Here is a 14,616-nt window from a genome sequence, read left to right as displayed (position 1 = left end):
TGTTTCATACAGAATAATTTCATCTGCAAAGTGCACGAGATCCTGGAAAACCATGCCACAAAGCAGCAGAAATATAAAGAGAAGGAGATTGTGAGAAACTTGGAAGTGTTTATTAACGGCACAAATGTAAGATATCTTCTCTGACATATTTCCTATATAAGGTATACATCAAATCTGTGTTACGCACCTTTAGAGACAATGTACTAAATCTACCTGTTGTGTCTTTGGTGAGACAAAGAATCTGCAAAACAATAAAACATATTGTACTGAGCTCAGCTGATTTCTTGTCATTCAGGTGAACTGCACTGAAGTACTGAAGACTGTGCCGAAGGCAAGAACTGAAAAGCCAATACCGGCTTTGCTGGAAAACCTCAAGATATGCATTCAGAAGAGAAACTTCAGTGGAAAATAAAAACACGCCTGGATACCTTCCAAATCTGTGGACTGTCTGCCATAATGCTTCCAAGTCATTTTCTTTGTTCTTTTTTTTTTTTCTTTTTGTAATTTATCACAATTCAAGCATTGGATATTTATTTCATTCTATAGTTTAAGACAGTATTTTTCTTCCTTTTTATGCAGTTGATGTTATTTAATAGTAGCTATATTCGGTACATTAGCAAAGACATATCTGACTGAGCTGTGTTTAATTGCATTTGTAAAAATTTATGTGTAGCTGTCGTCAAACAGCACAACAGATCAACTTGACATGTTATTGTACAACTGCGTATTTATTTTTTATTTAAGTTAAGGATTTTTAATATATTTGTATTACATATTTATTGCAATTGTCTCACATTGCATTGAACCAAGTGTTTACAGAACAATAATAAATCACTTTTATCCACAAGTCCCAGTTTGTATGGAAATGCTTTGGGCTTTATAGCAAGACAATTAACTTTTACACACATTTGGCTGTTAAGATCACATTTTGATGATGGCGTCATTTGTGGCTCACTATTTTAGTTCTTGGCTTCTGTTAGCATAACTTTGCATGATTCATTTATACTGACCGAGCTGCAGACTCTCAGTCCATCCACTGTCTGAAATTAGCCTTTTGCTTGAAAACTACACTCCCTAAGCTACTTTTCTCATTGGTTGCTCATCCCTAACGGAAGGTTTAACCTGCAGGTGGGTGGAGCTGCTGTACTGACTGACAGAGCTGTGTACCTGAGATAACAATATTAAGGATACCACCACCTCTCAGTCTAACATTGTGTGTATGCATATACACTTACTGGCCACTTTTGTATGTATATCTCTTCTACTGCTCATTAACAAAAATATCTAAGCAGTTAATCACATGGCGGAAAGCAAATATTTATACATGGTAATGATGCCCTGCTAAAGTTTAAACACAGCATCAGAATCAGGACCACAAGTGATTTAAGTGACTTTGAGCGTGACGAGTTTCTTGGTTCCAGATGAGTATTTCATTAACTGCTGATCTACTGGGATTTACCCACACAACAATCTAAGGTTTACAGAGAATGAACCGAAAAAGTAAAACCGAATTATCTGTGTGAAAATACTTTCATGATAGCAGAGATCAGGGGAGAATGGCCAGACTGCTTTAAGCCAGGGGTGGGCAACTCCATGCCTCGAGGGCAGGTGTCCTGCAGGTTTTAGATCTCACCCTGGGTCAACACACCTGAATCAAATGATTAGATCATTACCAGGCCTCTGGAGAACTAAAGGACATGTTGAGGAGGTAATTTAGCCATTTGAATCAGCTATGTTGGATCAAGAACACTTCTAAAATCTGCAGGACACCAGCCCTCGAGGCATGGAGTTGCCCACCCCTGCTTTAAGCTAATAGGAAGAACACTCTAAGTCAAATAGCCAATTGTTAGATTGATCGTATGCAGAAGAGCATCTCTGAATGCACAACACATCTTATACTGTAGCCCAATTGCACTGAACTTCGACGCAGAAAGGGTACATCCTCAGAAGACACATAAGGTGCCACTCCTGTTTGCTAAGAATAACATAGTGAGGCTACAGTTTACAATTCTACAATAGAAACATTTAAATCATCGCCAAGTATGTTGAGTCTCGATTTCTGCTGCAATATTTAGATGGTAGAACCAGAATTTAGTATAACAACATTGAAGTAAGAATCCATCCAAGGGATTAAGGAAACATTTAATTAACGTATCAGATTGTGAATGAAATACTCAAGTCAAAAATCTTCACTACCATTCACTGTAATTTGTACAGTAGGAAATGATGTAACAATTTTCAGTGGAAACCAAAATCATCGGCCCTTTGGCCAGATTTAAAATCGCACCGCAAATCGAAGTTAAGATTGGTTGAGTCTTCCCCCATTTTTTTCAGCAGTATACTTCCAAGAAATCACTTTGCGTGGATCACAGTCTGTAATGAAGTTTCTTTTGAAAGTACCATTTTTTTTTTATCTTTTCTGTAATGCAACCAAGTCTGGTTATTCTGAGAAAATCGTTTCTTTTCTGCTCATTGACCACAAACTAATCATGGATCTTATCGCCAAGGCGCTGCAGACTGCTTTTTGGTTTTTTTGTAATTGGCAAACGTAATGAAGGCGTAGACAGAGCAGGTATAAATAATCTGCTCTCAGCCAGCACTTCACAACAACTTCAAGGACTTCTGGTTTTCAACAAACGAACAACAAGTATGGAGATGATGATGTTTGTGCTGGTGTCTGCTGTGGCCATGCTGATCAATCCATATGCTGCAAATCCCGTCAGTAACGACAACGTAAACCGTATCATTGACCTGACTGAGAAATACAACAGAGATCTGAATGAGGTAAGGGTTCATCGTATAAGCAAAATTGTTTGAGTGACACTTAGCTTGAAATTGTTGTAACATTTTTTTGGTGCCCTAACTTGTTAAAACCTTTAAAAAGTGTTTGCAATGTTCAGTTACAAATATTTTTTCTATTAAATTTTTTGGTGCCTTATCTGATTCAATATGTTAAAAGTGTTACCTGACAAAGTAATTTTTTCTTGGATCTTACAGAGGTTCTTTGTGGAGGATGTGTCTGACCTGGCTGACAATGGATGTGGGGTGAGGAGACATTTTTTCATGTCTTTGAAACAATGTTCCTTTTAATTCATTCAGTTTTCTTGAATTGTTCTGCTGATTGGAAGTTTGAGTTGTCTTTTTTTTTTTTTTTTTACAAACTGCAGAAAAAACACTAGCCAACTTATATAATTGTAAATGCATGTGTTTTTAAAAGCTTATAAATCCGTCCTTGTGTTCCGTACAGAATAACTTCTTCTGCAAAGTGAATGACATCCTACAAAAGCATGCCAAAAATGACAACGAGAAAGAAATTGTGAGAAACCTGGAAATATTCATTAAGAAATCAGATGTAAGTTATCTATTTTGACACATCTCTAACTTAAGAACAACAAATCTGTGTAGTCTGTGAAGGTTCTCAGTCATCCAGGTCATCATAGTCTAAGGAGTTTGGAAAGAAAAGCGTCAGTCTGTGTTGTAAATATTTAGAGACAATGTGCTAATCTCACTTTAGGTAGACAAATACATCTGCAAAACTGAGCATATATACTGAACACAGATTCCTGTCTTTCAGATGGACTGCAAAGAAGTACTAAAGAAAGTACGGCCGTCAGAAAAAGAACAGCCACTACCTGATTTGCTGGGAAACCTCACCAAATGTATTCAGAGAAGAAATTTCATGGGAAACGTAACACAAGCTGCCTGAATACCTTCAAGATCGTTGAACTGGTTAACATGATAATTCTTTTAAGTGTATTTCAAAAGTCATGGGTTTTCATAATTCAAGCATTTTTTTCATATTTTAGTTTTTTTTATATAGTTTGGTAAGTTATTACTGATTTTTCTCTGTCTTTTTTAATGCAGTTTTTATTATTTATTAATACTAAATTCAGTACAGCTCAAAGATTTTGTTTGGTTGAACTATGTTTAAACTGCAAAAGCAGAAATATATCTGTAGCTGTCTTTGATCATTACAAAGTTTAAGCAACTTAATGTGTTTTTGTACAACTGCAAATTAGCTTCTTTTTTTAAGTAAAAGTAATTCTGGTTGTTGTAATATATTTGTGTGATATTTTTATTGTAACTCTCTCACACCGCATTGTAACAAGTGTTTACAGAACAATAAATCACATTTGCCCAGAAGTGGAATTTGTGTGGAAATGCTTTGTGTCAATCTACTGTAAGAAACATTTCATTTTCTTTATTTTAAACCTGAATTTTTATAAAACTGAACCTTTCGCAGACCATTTCATGTCATTCTGCCCTTTCAACATCTTAATAGGGAGATATTATATTCATTTGCAGCAGTTCTTGGTCTCTGTCAGAGTTCCCCATGCCATCCATGCTCTGGAGTGAACCTTTGGCTTTGATACTGCATGCATTTCAAGTCAGCTTCCTTGTGATTGGCAGTCCAATCAAAACAACCACAAGCTCCACCCAAAGCAGGTGGGTGGAGCTGCTAACTCACAGCCACAGCTGTGACATCCCACAGCTCTGTAAATAGAAAAGAACTCGCAAACTGAGCATTCATAGTGGTTTGAAGCTTTCAGTATCACGTATATATAAACTTTCCTCATAATTTGAAAATATGGCTAGGTTTAATATGTAACAGTATTAATATTAATCAGTATCCATGATACACAACGTTCGATAATGTGTCATGCGCAAAAGCATCAGCTCTAAAAGCCGTGCTTAGAGAGTGCTTTGTAGTGAATCAGAAGAGTCGATTCCCATTGAGCGAGAGCCACCTCCTCACTTAATTTCCTTTCACTGCTCAGCTCTCACACAGTGGCTCAGCTATGCTCCAGTTCCTCCATATTGTGGCCAATCACATGCGAGGATATAGGATAATATCATTATGTGAAAAACAGAGAGGGTGAGATACGCGACAGTCAAGTGGAGCGTGCGTCTGTCCTCTCAGTAAGTGAGTGAGACAGTAGACAGCGGTGAGAAGGGCTGTGCAGGTGCATCGCAAAAACACATAAATATGCCTGACACCCATAAACGAAGCAGCATCTGGCTGCAGTATAAAGACTTTTTTTTTTGTCTCGGTCTCTGTCTTGTCTCGACTTTATCTTTGTCTTGACTCGGTCTGTCTTGGTCTTGTCTTGGTCTCGATGCCCTCTGGTCTTGGTATTGCCCTGGTCTTGGTTTAGGCGGTCTTGACTATAAGTCTAACAAACACACACAAAGAACAAAACAAAAACTCAGTCACAATTAAAAGCTAGTGATTAAAAATGTGTTTTCAGACGGATCAGATCCTAATTTGAAGAGACACTATTACAAAGTTTGGGAGCAGAAATTGCAAAGGCCTGGGGCCCGTTCTTCGTACGTCGCTTACTACATCCAAGATCAAATGACACATCCAAGATCAAATCATCGCGCTAACCGTGAGCTCGCTAATCCGGTTCTCCGAACACACCTGCTGTTGACGATTAGTACAGCTGGATGAAGTAATGTGAGATCACTGGGTGTCGTAAAAGGGGCTACGCATCGATAGTAGAAACATTGATCGGCAACCCTCTGATTGGTCGGCGAAAATGTCGAAGGAGCGCGCTCAGTATTTTTCGGCAGAAGAGCAAGAACTCTTGAGTGAGGGATTTCAGGAGTTTCAGAGTTTAATTAAAACGCAAGGGAACACTGCAAAGGCTGCAAAAGCAAGGAGAGAGGGCTGGCAGAAAGTTGCTGACAAATTAAACTCGTAAGTAATTTAATAATAACAATAATAATGGAGTGGATTTATATAGCGCTTTTCAAGGCACCCAAAGTGCTTTACAATGCCACTATTCAGTCACTCTCACATTCATACACTGGTGGAGGCAGCTACAGTTGTAGCCACAGCTGCCCTGGGGCAGACTGACAGAAGCCAGGCTGCCGTATCGCGCCATCGGCCCCTCTGGCCAACACCAGTAGGCGGTAGGGTAGATTTATTATATTACACTATATTATCCAATATTATATTACATTATATTATATTATATCCCCTTTCACATTAGAGCCACAACAGGACCCACTAGAACATGGGAACAAGTAAAAGTGAAATATAAGAATATTCTACAGAATGGTAATATTTATCACTTATATTGCTTTTATTCTCTTGAAAAGAGACCCTGAAATAATCTGTTTGTTTGTTCATAACAGCAACCAAGAAAAGGGCAGAGCAAAAAAAGACAGGTGGTGGTCCTGCACCCCCTCGTCAACAAGTTGGTTAAGTGAATAATACCCTCACGGGAATATCGATATCTCTCAATGAGCACACTGTCGCGCTGAGCTAAAGGATCCTGTCTATCCCGCAATATACGCTGAATTCTGAGGACTCTCCTTATCAATCTTGCACCTTCCGCAATGGGTTGCTCGCGTATACGGACAGGACATGGCTGCGACAGGCTTCCCAAATCCACCTTCGCTTTTATAGCCGTGGTCTCTCATCTTGATTACACAAAGTAATTTACAATTACTACTCTGAAATATGAATTACATCTGTAATAATCACATACATGTAATAGAATGTTAATAGTACATTTCCCTTTTTTAGGAAATGACCTGTATGTATCTGTATGGAATCAATAAATGGATCAGGTGCTGCATTATCTTTAGTTACATTGATGTTTTTTATTTATGGTGAAACAGTGGTGGAATATCGCTGTTGCTTTCGTATAAATGAAGCGGACATACCTGCGTGGCCGCGATCTAATCCTGTTTACATAAAGTAAACCTGCTCCCGAGCAGGTTTACGCTTACGGCTCTGTTGCTATGGCAGCAAGTCCCAGATGAGCTTCGGGGAACCGAGCGATCCAAGATCACGCGAAATCGTCAACAATCAAATCCAGCTAACCTACTTAGCGAGGTACGAAGAACGGGCCCCTGGTCTCCACTGTTTTTTAGCCTGCTTCAAGGGACAACTAGAAGCAACTTATCAGCTGACCTATTTGGATTAGTTTTAGTTAAAAGAGCAGAGAGGTCTGATGGAGCTAATCCATTTAGAGACTTAAAAACAAACAGTAAATTCTTAAAATCATTTCTACTGTACTGTAAAGTACTGGAAGCCACTGTAAATGAGCCAAGACTGGGGAAATATGGTCATGTTTACGAGTGCCTGTCAAGTGTCGGGCTGTAGCATTCTGAACAAGCTGAAGACGAGAGAGCAGAGCCTGGCTGATACCAAAATAAAGACTTTTACAGGAGTCAAGCCTGGATGAAATGAATGCATGAATTACTTTCTTGAAGTCAGCAGATGACAAAATGTTCTTAATTTTTGCAAAGGCCCTGAGCTGGAAGAAGCTGGCTTTTACAACAGAATTTATTTGTTTCTCAAATCAAAAATTGCTATTAAAGAACACTACCAGATTTTTTGCAGTGGGAGTTCTAGACTTTTCCAGAGGCCCAAGGTCACCCTTATATGGTGGCCCTGAGAACCCAAAACATGGGAGGTGTGTTTTATCATGATTCATATAAAACTGATGACGGATTTTTAGGCTAATAGTTAGGCTAACAAACTTACCTCTCACCTTTTCTTTCCTCACAAAACTGATAGATCCTCCACTTCTTTTAAGAGTCTCCCAGTGCAATTCTTAGCATATTTTGGTTCCTGCAACTGGTCCGACGGGTTATTGTCTCCACAGAAACACTTTCCTTGTGCTTTTGGAAATATGTTTTTTCCTATTTCTGTTTTCGTTTTTCCTAGTTCCGTAGTCATTTTTCCTATTTCTGTTTAGTTTTTTCCTTTTTCCGTTGTCGTTTTTCCTATTTCTGTTGCATTTTGTGTGCTTTTGCAGCGTTTTTCTTATTGCTGGTGTTTTCTTAAATTGCAGTTCGTTTGGTCTTTCAGGGCCACCGTACCCTTAAAAGAAAAACAAGGGTTAGAAGGTCCAAATAGTACAATCTCAGTTTTTTGATCGTTTATATTCAAAAAATTGAAAGCAAACCATGAATTAATGTCATCAAAGAAGTCTAGCAAAACTTTTAGAGAGTCTGTAGAATTCTTTTAAGAGGAAAGTAGATTTGAGGATTATCGGCAGTGAAATAAGATTCCATCTTTCCTGAAAATAGAGCCCAATGGGAGCATGTAAAGAGAAAAGAGGACTAGGCCAAGGATAGATCCTTGAGGGACCCCACATGTAAGGGGTGTAGATGTGGATGAAAAGCCACCGAACCTGACAGAAAAACGTCTATCAGTTATATATATATATAATCACCAGCATTTTGTCAGGTACACAACTGCAACAAGATGTTGAACCTTGAATCAAATTGAGTACAGTAGCAGAAGACTGCACCAGGTCACACTCCTGACATCTCGGAACACGAAACTGAAGCTGCAGATCATGCAGGCTCACCAAAGTTGGGAAATAGAGGATGTGAACAATGTGGTTTGGTCTGATGATTTAGTTTCTGCTGTGACATTCAGACAGTAGCTTCAGAATTTGGTGTAAATGACATTAAAGCATGGATCCATGCTGCCGTGTATGAACGCTCTAGGCTGCTGGCGGTGGTGATGCAATGTGAGTGATATTTTCTTGGCACACTTCGTACTAGTGGTGGGCGGTTTGATCCAAATATCGATTGTATCGATACCAAGTCGGCATCGATATCGGATCAATACTAGCCTGGTGAGATTGATTCTATACTTTAAGTTCCACTCTTGTTAGCAGTGCTGTGGTTTGGGAAAAGACGAAACAGCCAGGTCGCCGGACTCGCCGCTCCTGTGTCAGCACAGAGCAGGCACACTTTACTCCCCCTCCTCCTCTTGTGTTTAGATGTTGCGCCATCATGTGACGTGACTCAGATGCTTTGGGGGTTGTTAAATTGTTTACATATTATTTATATTTTCACCAGTTGTTTTTTTGTTGAGAATTTTAGATGTCATTTTTGTGTTACAGTTTCTCAACAGTACTTGTTTGTTTTAATTTGTTTACTGGTTTGCGTGCACTTTTCATTTTAGGTTTTGTCAAAAAAAATTGATAATATTGGTTTTCTATAAGTATTTTCTATTTAATTATAAATTTTGTCCTAATTATGTCCTAGGTTTTAACTATTTCATACTAAAAAAGGAAACATCATAAAAAAAACTTAAGTTCATGAAAATTAATTGAGATTTAGCAATTCAATGGTGCATCCACCTTATTTATTGAAAAGTATCAGTATCGGCGATACTGGCCTGTATTTACTTGGTATTGAATCGATACCAAAATATGCAATGTCGCACACCACTACTTTGTACTAACTGAGCATCATTAAATCATAAAAGCCTGATTGAGTATTGTTGCTGTTCATGTCCATTTCTCCCTGTAGGATCACAGTGTACCCATCTTCTGATGTCTGCCTCCAGCAGGACAAGGGAACATGTCTCACAGCTCAAATCATCTCAGACTGGTTTCTTGAACATGAAAGTGAGGCAAAATTGCCAGTTACACTCAATATATGCTCACAAAGTTAACAACAAACAAACACTTCAAACATCTGATTTTGCTGAATGAAATATTCTTGTTGGAAATCTTTAGTGCCATATTCTGCGTAACTTGTTGAGTAAAAAATGACGTGACAACAGTCAGTGGAAACCAAAAAAAAATCAGCCCATTAATTCAAACATAAGATTGTTCAAGTCTTCCCTTAATTTCTTTGAACAGTACATTTCCAGGTAACCACTTCGAGTGGATGACAATCTGTTAATAAGTTGCTTTTTCATTTTTTTTAATTCAGAGAAACGCTTGCTTTGTCAGGCGCAGTGGCCCGTGGACATGGGATGGACTCAAGCGCAGATTCAAAACCGGAGGCCAGGGGTGAGGTGTAACGAAAAGAGACTTTATTTTTACAATGCTCAGAGGCTAACAGAAAGTGCAGACTAGAATCAATGAACATAAACTAGATGTCTGAGGCAAGAGAAAAATACTGTGGTGAAAACTAGATGGCAGGGATAACTGGGTGCAGGTACTGGGCAGGGAAAACTGTGGCGGGCCCGGGCACTGAAACAGAGGACAGAGCAGTCAGGGGAATCCCACAGAGGGTTGCGAGTGAATCTAAAAAATAGTACACTGAGCTGTCTTACAAGCTTGCAGGTGGGGGTTGCGTGGAGGGGGGAGGCAGGAGAGGTCCAGGTGGGTGCTGCATGCAAGGCAGGGAGGCAGGCAGGAGAAAATGGCAGCTCCAAAACGGAGAGGGATTACCGGTGGCAGCAAACTGGTATCCAGGAGAGCTTGGTAGGTGGTTTTCAGAGGCTGACGAAAAAAACAGAGATACGGTTAATACACACGATTAGTCACCAAGGAACGGACGTGAGGCCGAGAACTGACTAAAGTTGGCAGGTAATCTGGCGAAGACCAGTTGAGTGCGCCGGTCATAAATACTGCTGGTCCGATTGCCATCAGGTGAGGAACAACAAAGACTCCACCCAGTGGGGAGGAGCTGATGCTGTGGAAAACCACCCAGACCACGACACTACCCCCCCATCAAGGGTCGACCCCCGGCGACCGAGCCACCCGCGGCCCGCGTCGAGCCCCGTAAAAAGCAGAAAGCAAAGCAGGATCCAAAATCAAGGAACGAGACACCCAGGACCGCTCCTCAGGCCCATAACCCTCCCAGTCCACCAAGAACTGCCGGACCCGTCCCCGCCGACGGACGTCCAGAATGCGCCGGACCGCGAAGGCAGGATGCCCATCCACGAGCCGGGCGGGAGGAGGGGGAGCGGAAGGAGGGCACAACGGACTCACGACCACCGGCTTGACCTGGGAGACGTGGAAGGTCGGGTGAATGCGCAGCGAGGAAGGCAGCTTCAACCGCAGCGCAGAAGGGCTGAGGACCCGCTCCACCTCGAAGGGTCCAATGAAACGCGGGGCCAGCTTACGGGATGCCACCTTGAGGGGAACGTCCTTAGCAGACAACCACACTTTCTGCCCAGGGGAGTAGGCAGGGGCTGCCCTGCGGCGACGGTCCGCGTACAGGCACTGGCGAGCAACGGACCGGCACAACGACCGACGGGTCAACCTCCACGCCCGCTGACAACGTCGGAGATGGTGTTGGACCGAGGGAACCTCGAGGTCGGCCTCCTGGTCGGGGAAGAGAGGCGGCTGGTAACCTATGGAGGCCTCGAAAGGCGAGAGGCCAGTAGCAGAAGACGTAAGCGAATTGTGAGCGTATTCTGCCCACGGCAGCAACGAGGACCATGAGGCGGGGTTGGAGGCAGCGACACAACGGAGGGTGGCCTCCAGTTCCTGGTTGAGCCGTTCGGCCTGCCCATTCGTCTGTGGATGAAATCCTGAGCTCAAGCAGGGTTTAGCCCCGAGAGCGGTGCAGAACGACCTCCACACTCGCGAAATGAACTGAGGGCCCCTATCTGACACGATCTCGCAAGGTATGCCGTGGAGTCTGAAGACCTGCTCAGTCATAATCTTGGCTGTCTCCGTTGCAGTGGGGAGTTTGTTTAGGGCAATGAAGTGTGCAGCTTTGGAGAATCTATCCACCACAGTGAGAATCGTGGTTTTACCTGAGGAGACGGGAAGGCCAGTGACAAAATCCAACGCAATGTGAGACCAGGGGCGATGAGGTATAGTGAGGGGTCGTAAAAGTCCAGCTGGGCGTAGTGAGCTCGATTTGTTACGTGCACAGACAGGACAGGCAGCTACATATTCTTTGACGTCTTTATCAATAGTCTCCCACCAGAAATACCTTTTAAGGAGTGAGCCTGTTCTCCCCCCACCCGGATGGCAAGAAAATTTGCCCTTGTGGACCCAATCGATCACCTTAGGGCGAGCCACGGTGGGGACATAGCGTCGGTTCGGAGGGCCCGTGCCGGGGTCTGGCTCAGTCTCCAGCGCACGGCGGATGTCCTCCTCCACGTCCCAGGCGACAGAACCGATCCTGACTCCTGCCGGCAAGATGGTGGGTGCATCAGACGGGTCACACACAGGGTCGAACTGGCGGGACAGAGCATCCGGCTTGGTGTTGCGGGTGCCTGGTCGGTAAGAGATGGAAAAGTTAAATCGAGTAAAGAATAGGGACCATCGAGCTTGGCGCGAGTTGAGCCTTTTGGCTGTGCGTAAATAGGTTAAGTTCTTATGGTCAGTCCAAATAGTGAATGGATGCTCTGCTCCCTCAAGTAAATGCCGCCATTCCTCCAGCGCTAGCTTTACAGCAAGCAACTCCCTGTCTCCAACGTCATAATTCCTCTCCGCAGGTGAGAGGCGGCGGGAGAAAAAGGCGCAGGGCTGAAGCTTAGCAGATGAACCTGAACGCTGGGACAACACCGCCCCGACCCCAACGCCTGACGCGTCTACTTCCACGACAAAAGGTTTACTATGATCGGGATGGATTAAGACCGGCGCAGAGGTAAACAGTTCTTTCAACTGGGAGAAGGCGGCGTCGGCCTCTGGACTCCAATGGTAAGGAAGCTTAGAGGAAGTTAGACGAGTTAGGGGAGCGGCTACTTGACTGTAATTCCTGATGAAGCGGCGGTAGAAGTTCGCGAAGCCCAAAAACCCTTGTAAGTGTTTTCGTGAGGTAGGTAGTGGCCACTCCGCTACTGCCTTCACTTTAGCCGGATCTGTCTTCACCTGCCCCCCTGCAAGAATGTAACCCAGGAATGACACAGATGGTGCATGGAATTCGCATTTCTCGGCTTTGACATATAATTTGTTCTCCAACAACCGCTGGAGTACGGCCCGGACATGGATTCTGTGTTCCTTGAGGTCCTTGGAAAAAATCAGGATGTCATCGAGGTAAACGAAGACAAAACGATCCAGAAAATCCCTAAGGACATCATTCACTAGGGTTTGGAAAACTGCAGGTGCATTAGTGGGGCCAAATGGCATGACTAAATACTCGAAATGTCCTAAGTGTGTGTTAAACGCAGTCTTCCACTCATCCCCCTCCCTGATTCTGACTAGGTGATATGCGTTCCTGAGATCCAGTTTGGTAAAAATGGTGGCCCCATGGAGGGGCTCAAAAGCGGAGCTGATGAGTGGTAATGGGTATTTGTTTTTAACTGTGATGTCATTAAGGGGCCGAAAGTCGATGCATGGACGGAGTGTGCCATCCTTCTTACCCACGAAGAAGAAGCCAGCACCCACGGGGGAAGTCGATGGTCTGATGAGTCCAGCCGCCAGTGAGTCTCCGATGTATTTTTCCATGGCAGCCCGTTCAGGGCGTGACAAGTTGTAGAGACGGCTGGAAGGTAACGTGGAGCCGGAAAACAAGGTAATGGCACAATCGTAAGGGCGATGGGGTGGTAGGGACAGTGCCTTATCTTTGTTAAAAACTTCTGATATGTCATGATATTCGGGGGGAACCGCAGAGAGGTCAGGGGTGCAGTTCTCCTTGCTAGAGGGCTCAGTGGCCCCAGGTGGGGCAGCTGAGACGAGACAGTTGGCATGACAATATGGGCTCCAACTCACGACCCTCTGTCCCACCCAATCCAGGTGAGGATTATGATGTCTTAGCCATGGGAAACCTAAAATTATGGGCGTGTCAGGGGATTGTGAGGTGTAAAAGATCAGTGTTTCTCTGTGGTTGCCGGAAGTGATCAAGGTAACCGGTGCAGTGCGATGAGTAATGTAAGAAAAGACCTGATCGTTTAATGCCCTAACTGGAATAGACGGAGTTAACTCAAAAAGAGGGATCTGAAGCTGTTCAGCAAATCCCCTGTCGATCAAACTCTGCTCGGCCCCTGAATCAACCAGCGCTGATGAGACGTGGGCTCCCTGACCGAGTAAGAGTGTCACAGAAAGCAAAAATCGGGGCTTGGCGTTAACCCTGGTACCGCCCACCCATATCCCCGGACCTACCGGCGGGCGGTCTCTTTTCCCTTCTTAGGGCAGGAAGAAATCAAATGCTCACCGGAGCCACAATAAAAGCAAGAACGTGAACGGCGGCGCCTCTCTCTCTCCTCCACCGTCAGCTGGTAACGCCCGATCTGCATGGGTTCCGGTTCCGGTTCACCACCCCCGGTGCCAGCAATGGGAGTGGACGGCTGAACCGGAAGCGGTGGCGGGGGAGAAACGACCGGAGATGACCGCCGCAAGGACCGACGGGAACTGTAGTCCCTCTCCCACTCTCTCTCCCGCAACCTGCCGTCAATGCGAAGTGTGAGGGAAACCAACTCCTCAAAAGTAGCGGGCTCATCCCGGGAGGCCAGGTGGTCCTTCATCTCATCGTTGAGAGAGTGCAAATACACCCCATGCAGAGCCCGATCAGACCAGCCCGCCTCGGCGGCGGCGATGCGGAAATCGATTAGGAAGTCCGCAATGCTCCGCCGTCCCTGGCGAAGATGCAACAGCCTCCGCGCCGAACTGCATTCAGAGGTCGGGTGAGCGAAAGTTTTCTTAAACTCTCTCAAAAAGTCATCATAATGACAAGTCGGTAACGGATGTCTAGCTAGATAAGCCTCTGCCCATGTAAGGGCGCGATCGCGCAGTTTCCCGACTAAATAAGAAATCCGCACAGTATCAGAAACAAACGAGCGGGGTGAGCGACCGAACGCTAGCTCGCACTGAAGGAGGAAACCGCTGCATCCCCCCCGGCCGCCAGAAAAGGGTTCCGGCTCCGGGGAGGTGGCATCGCGGAACATCGGCGTCTGCAGAGGTTCAGAATCCGCAGCGGGCTGAGGCGGCGGCGCGGGTACCGGTGCCG

At 44.2% G+C, this 14,616-nt stretch overlaps 2 protein-coding genes across 8 annotated transcripts in view; both read left to right on the top strand.

Moving 5' to 3' along the window:
• Positions 1-847, top strand: part of rad50 (RAD50 homolog, double strand break repair protein) — a 36,830-nt gene extending 35,983 nt beyond the window's left edge. For all 7 annotated transcript variants that reach the window (XM_082548917.1, XM_082548916.1, XM_082548915.1 and 4 more), the window contains 2 exons: positions 13-126; positions 296-847. The gene's annotated coding sequence lies outside the window, so the exon portion shown is untranslated. The remainder of the gene's footprint in view (positions 1-12; positions 127-295) is intronic.
• A 1,503-nt stretch (positions 848-2,350) lies between these two features.
• Positions 2,351-4,085, top strand: LOC309715646 (uncharacterized protein). Its single transcript, XM_082548922.1, has 4 exons — positions 2,351-2,784; positions 2,998-3,045; positions 3,248-3,352; positions 3,575-4,085. Exons 1-4 carry the CDS (start codon positions 2,650-2,652, stop codon positions 3,704-3,706), a joined length of 420 nt encoding a protein of 139 aa, XP_082405048.1. The 5' UTR covers positions 2,351-2,649; the 3' UTR covers positions 3,707-4,085.
• Positions 4,086-14,616: the final 10,531 nt, after the last annotated feature.

Source organism: Aulonocara stuartgranti (genome assembly GCF_965226115.1).
Source record: "Aulonocara stuartgranti genome assembly, chromosome: 10".
Lineage (NCBI taxonomy): Eukaryota > Metazoa > Chordata > Actinopteri > Cichliformes > Cichlidae > Aulonocara > Aulonocara stuartgranti.
The sequence above is the reverse complement of the archived record's forward strand: the minus strand, read 5'-3'. Positions and strand labels throughout refer to the sequence as shown.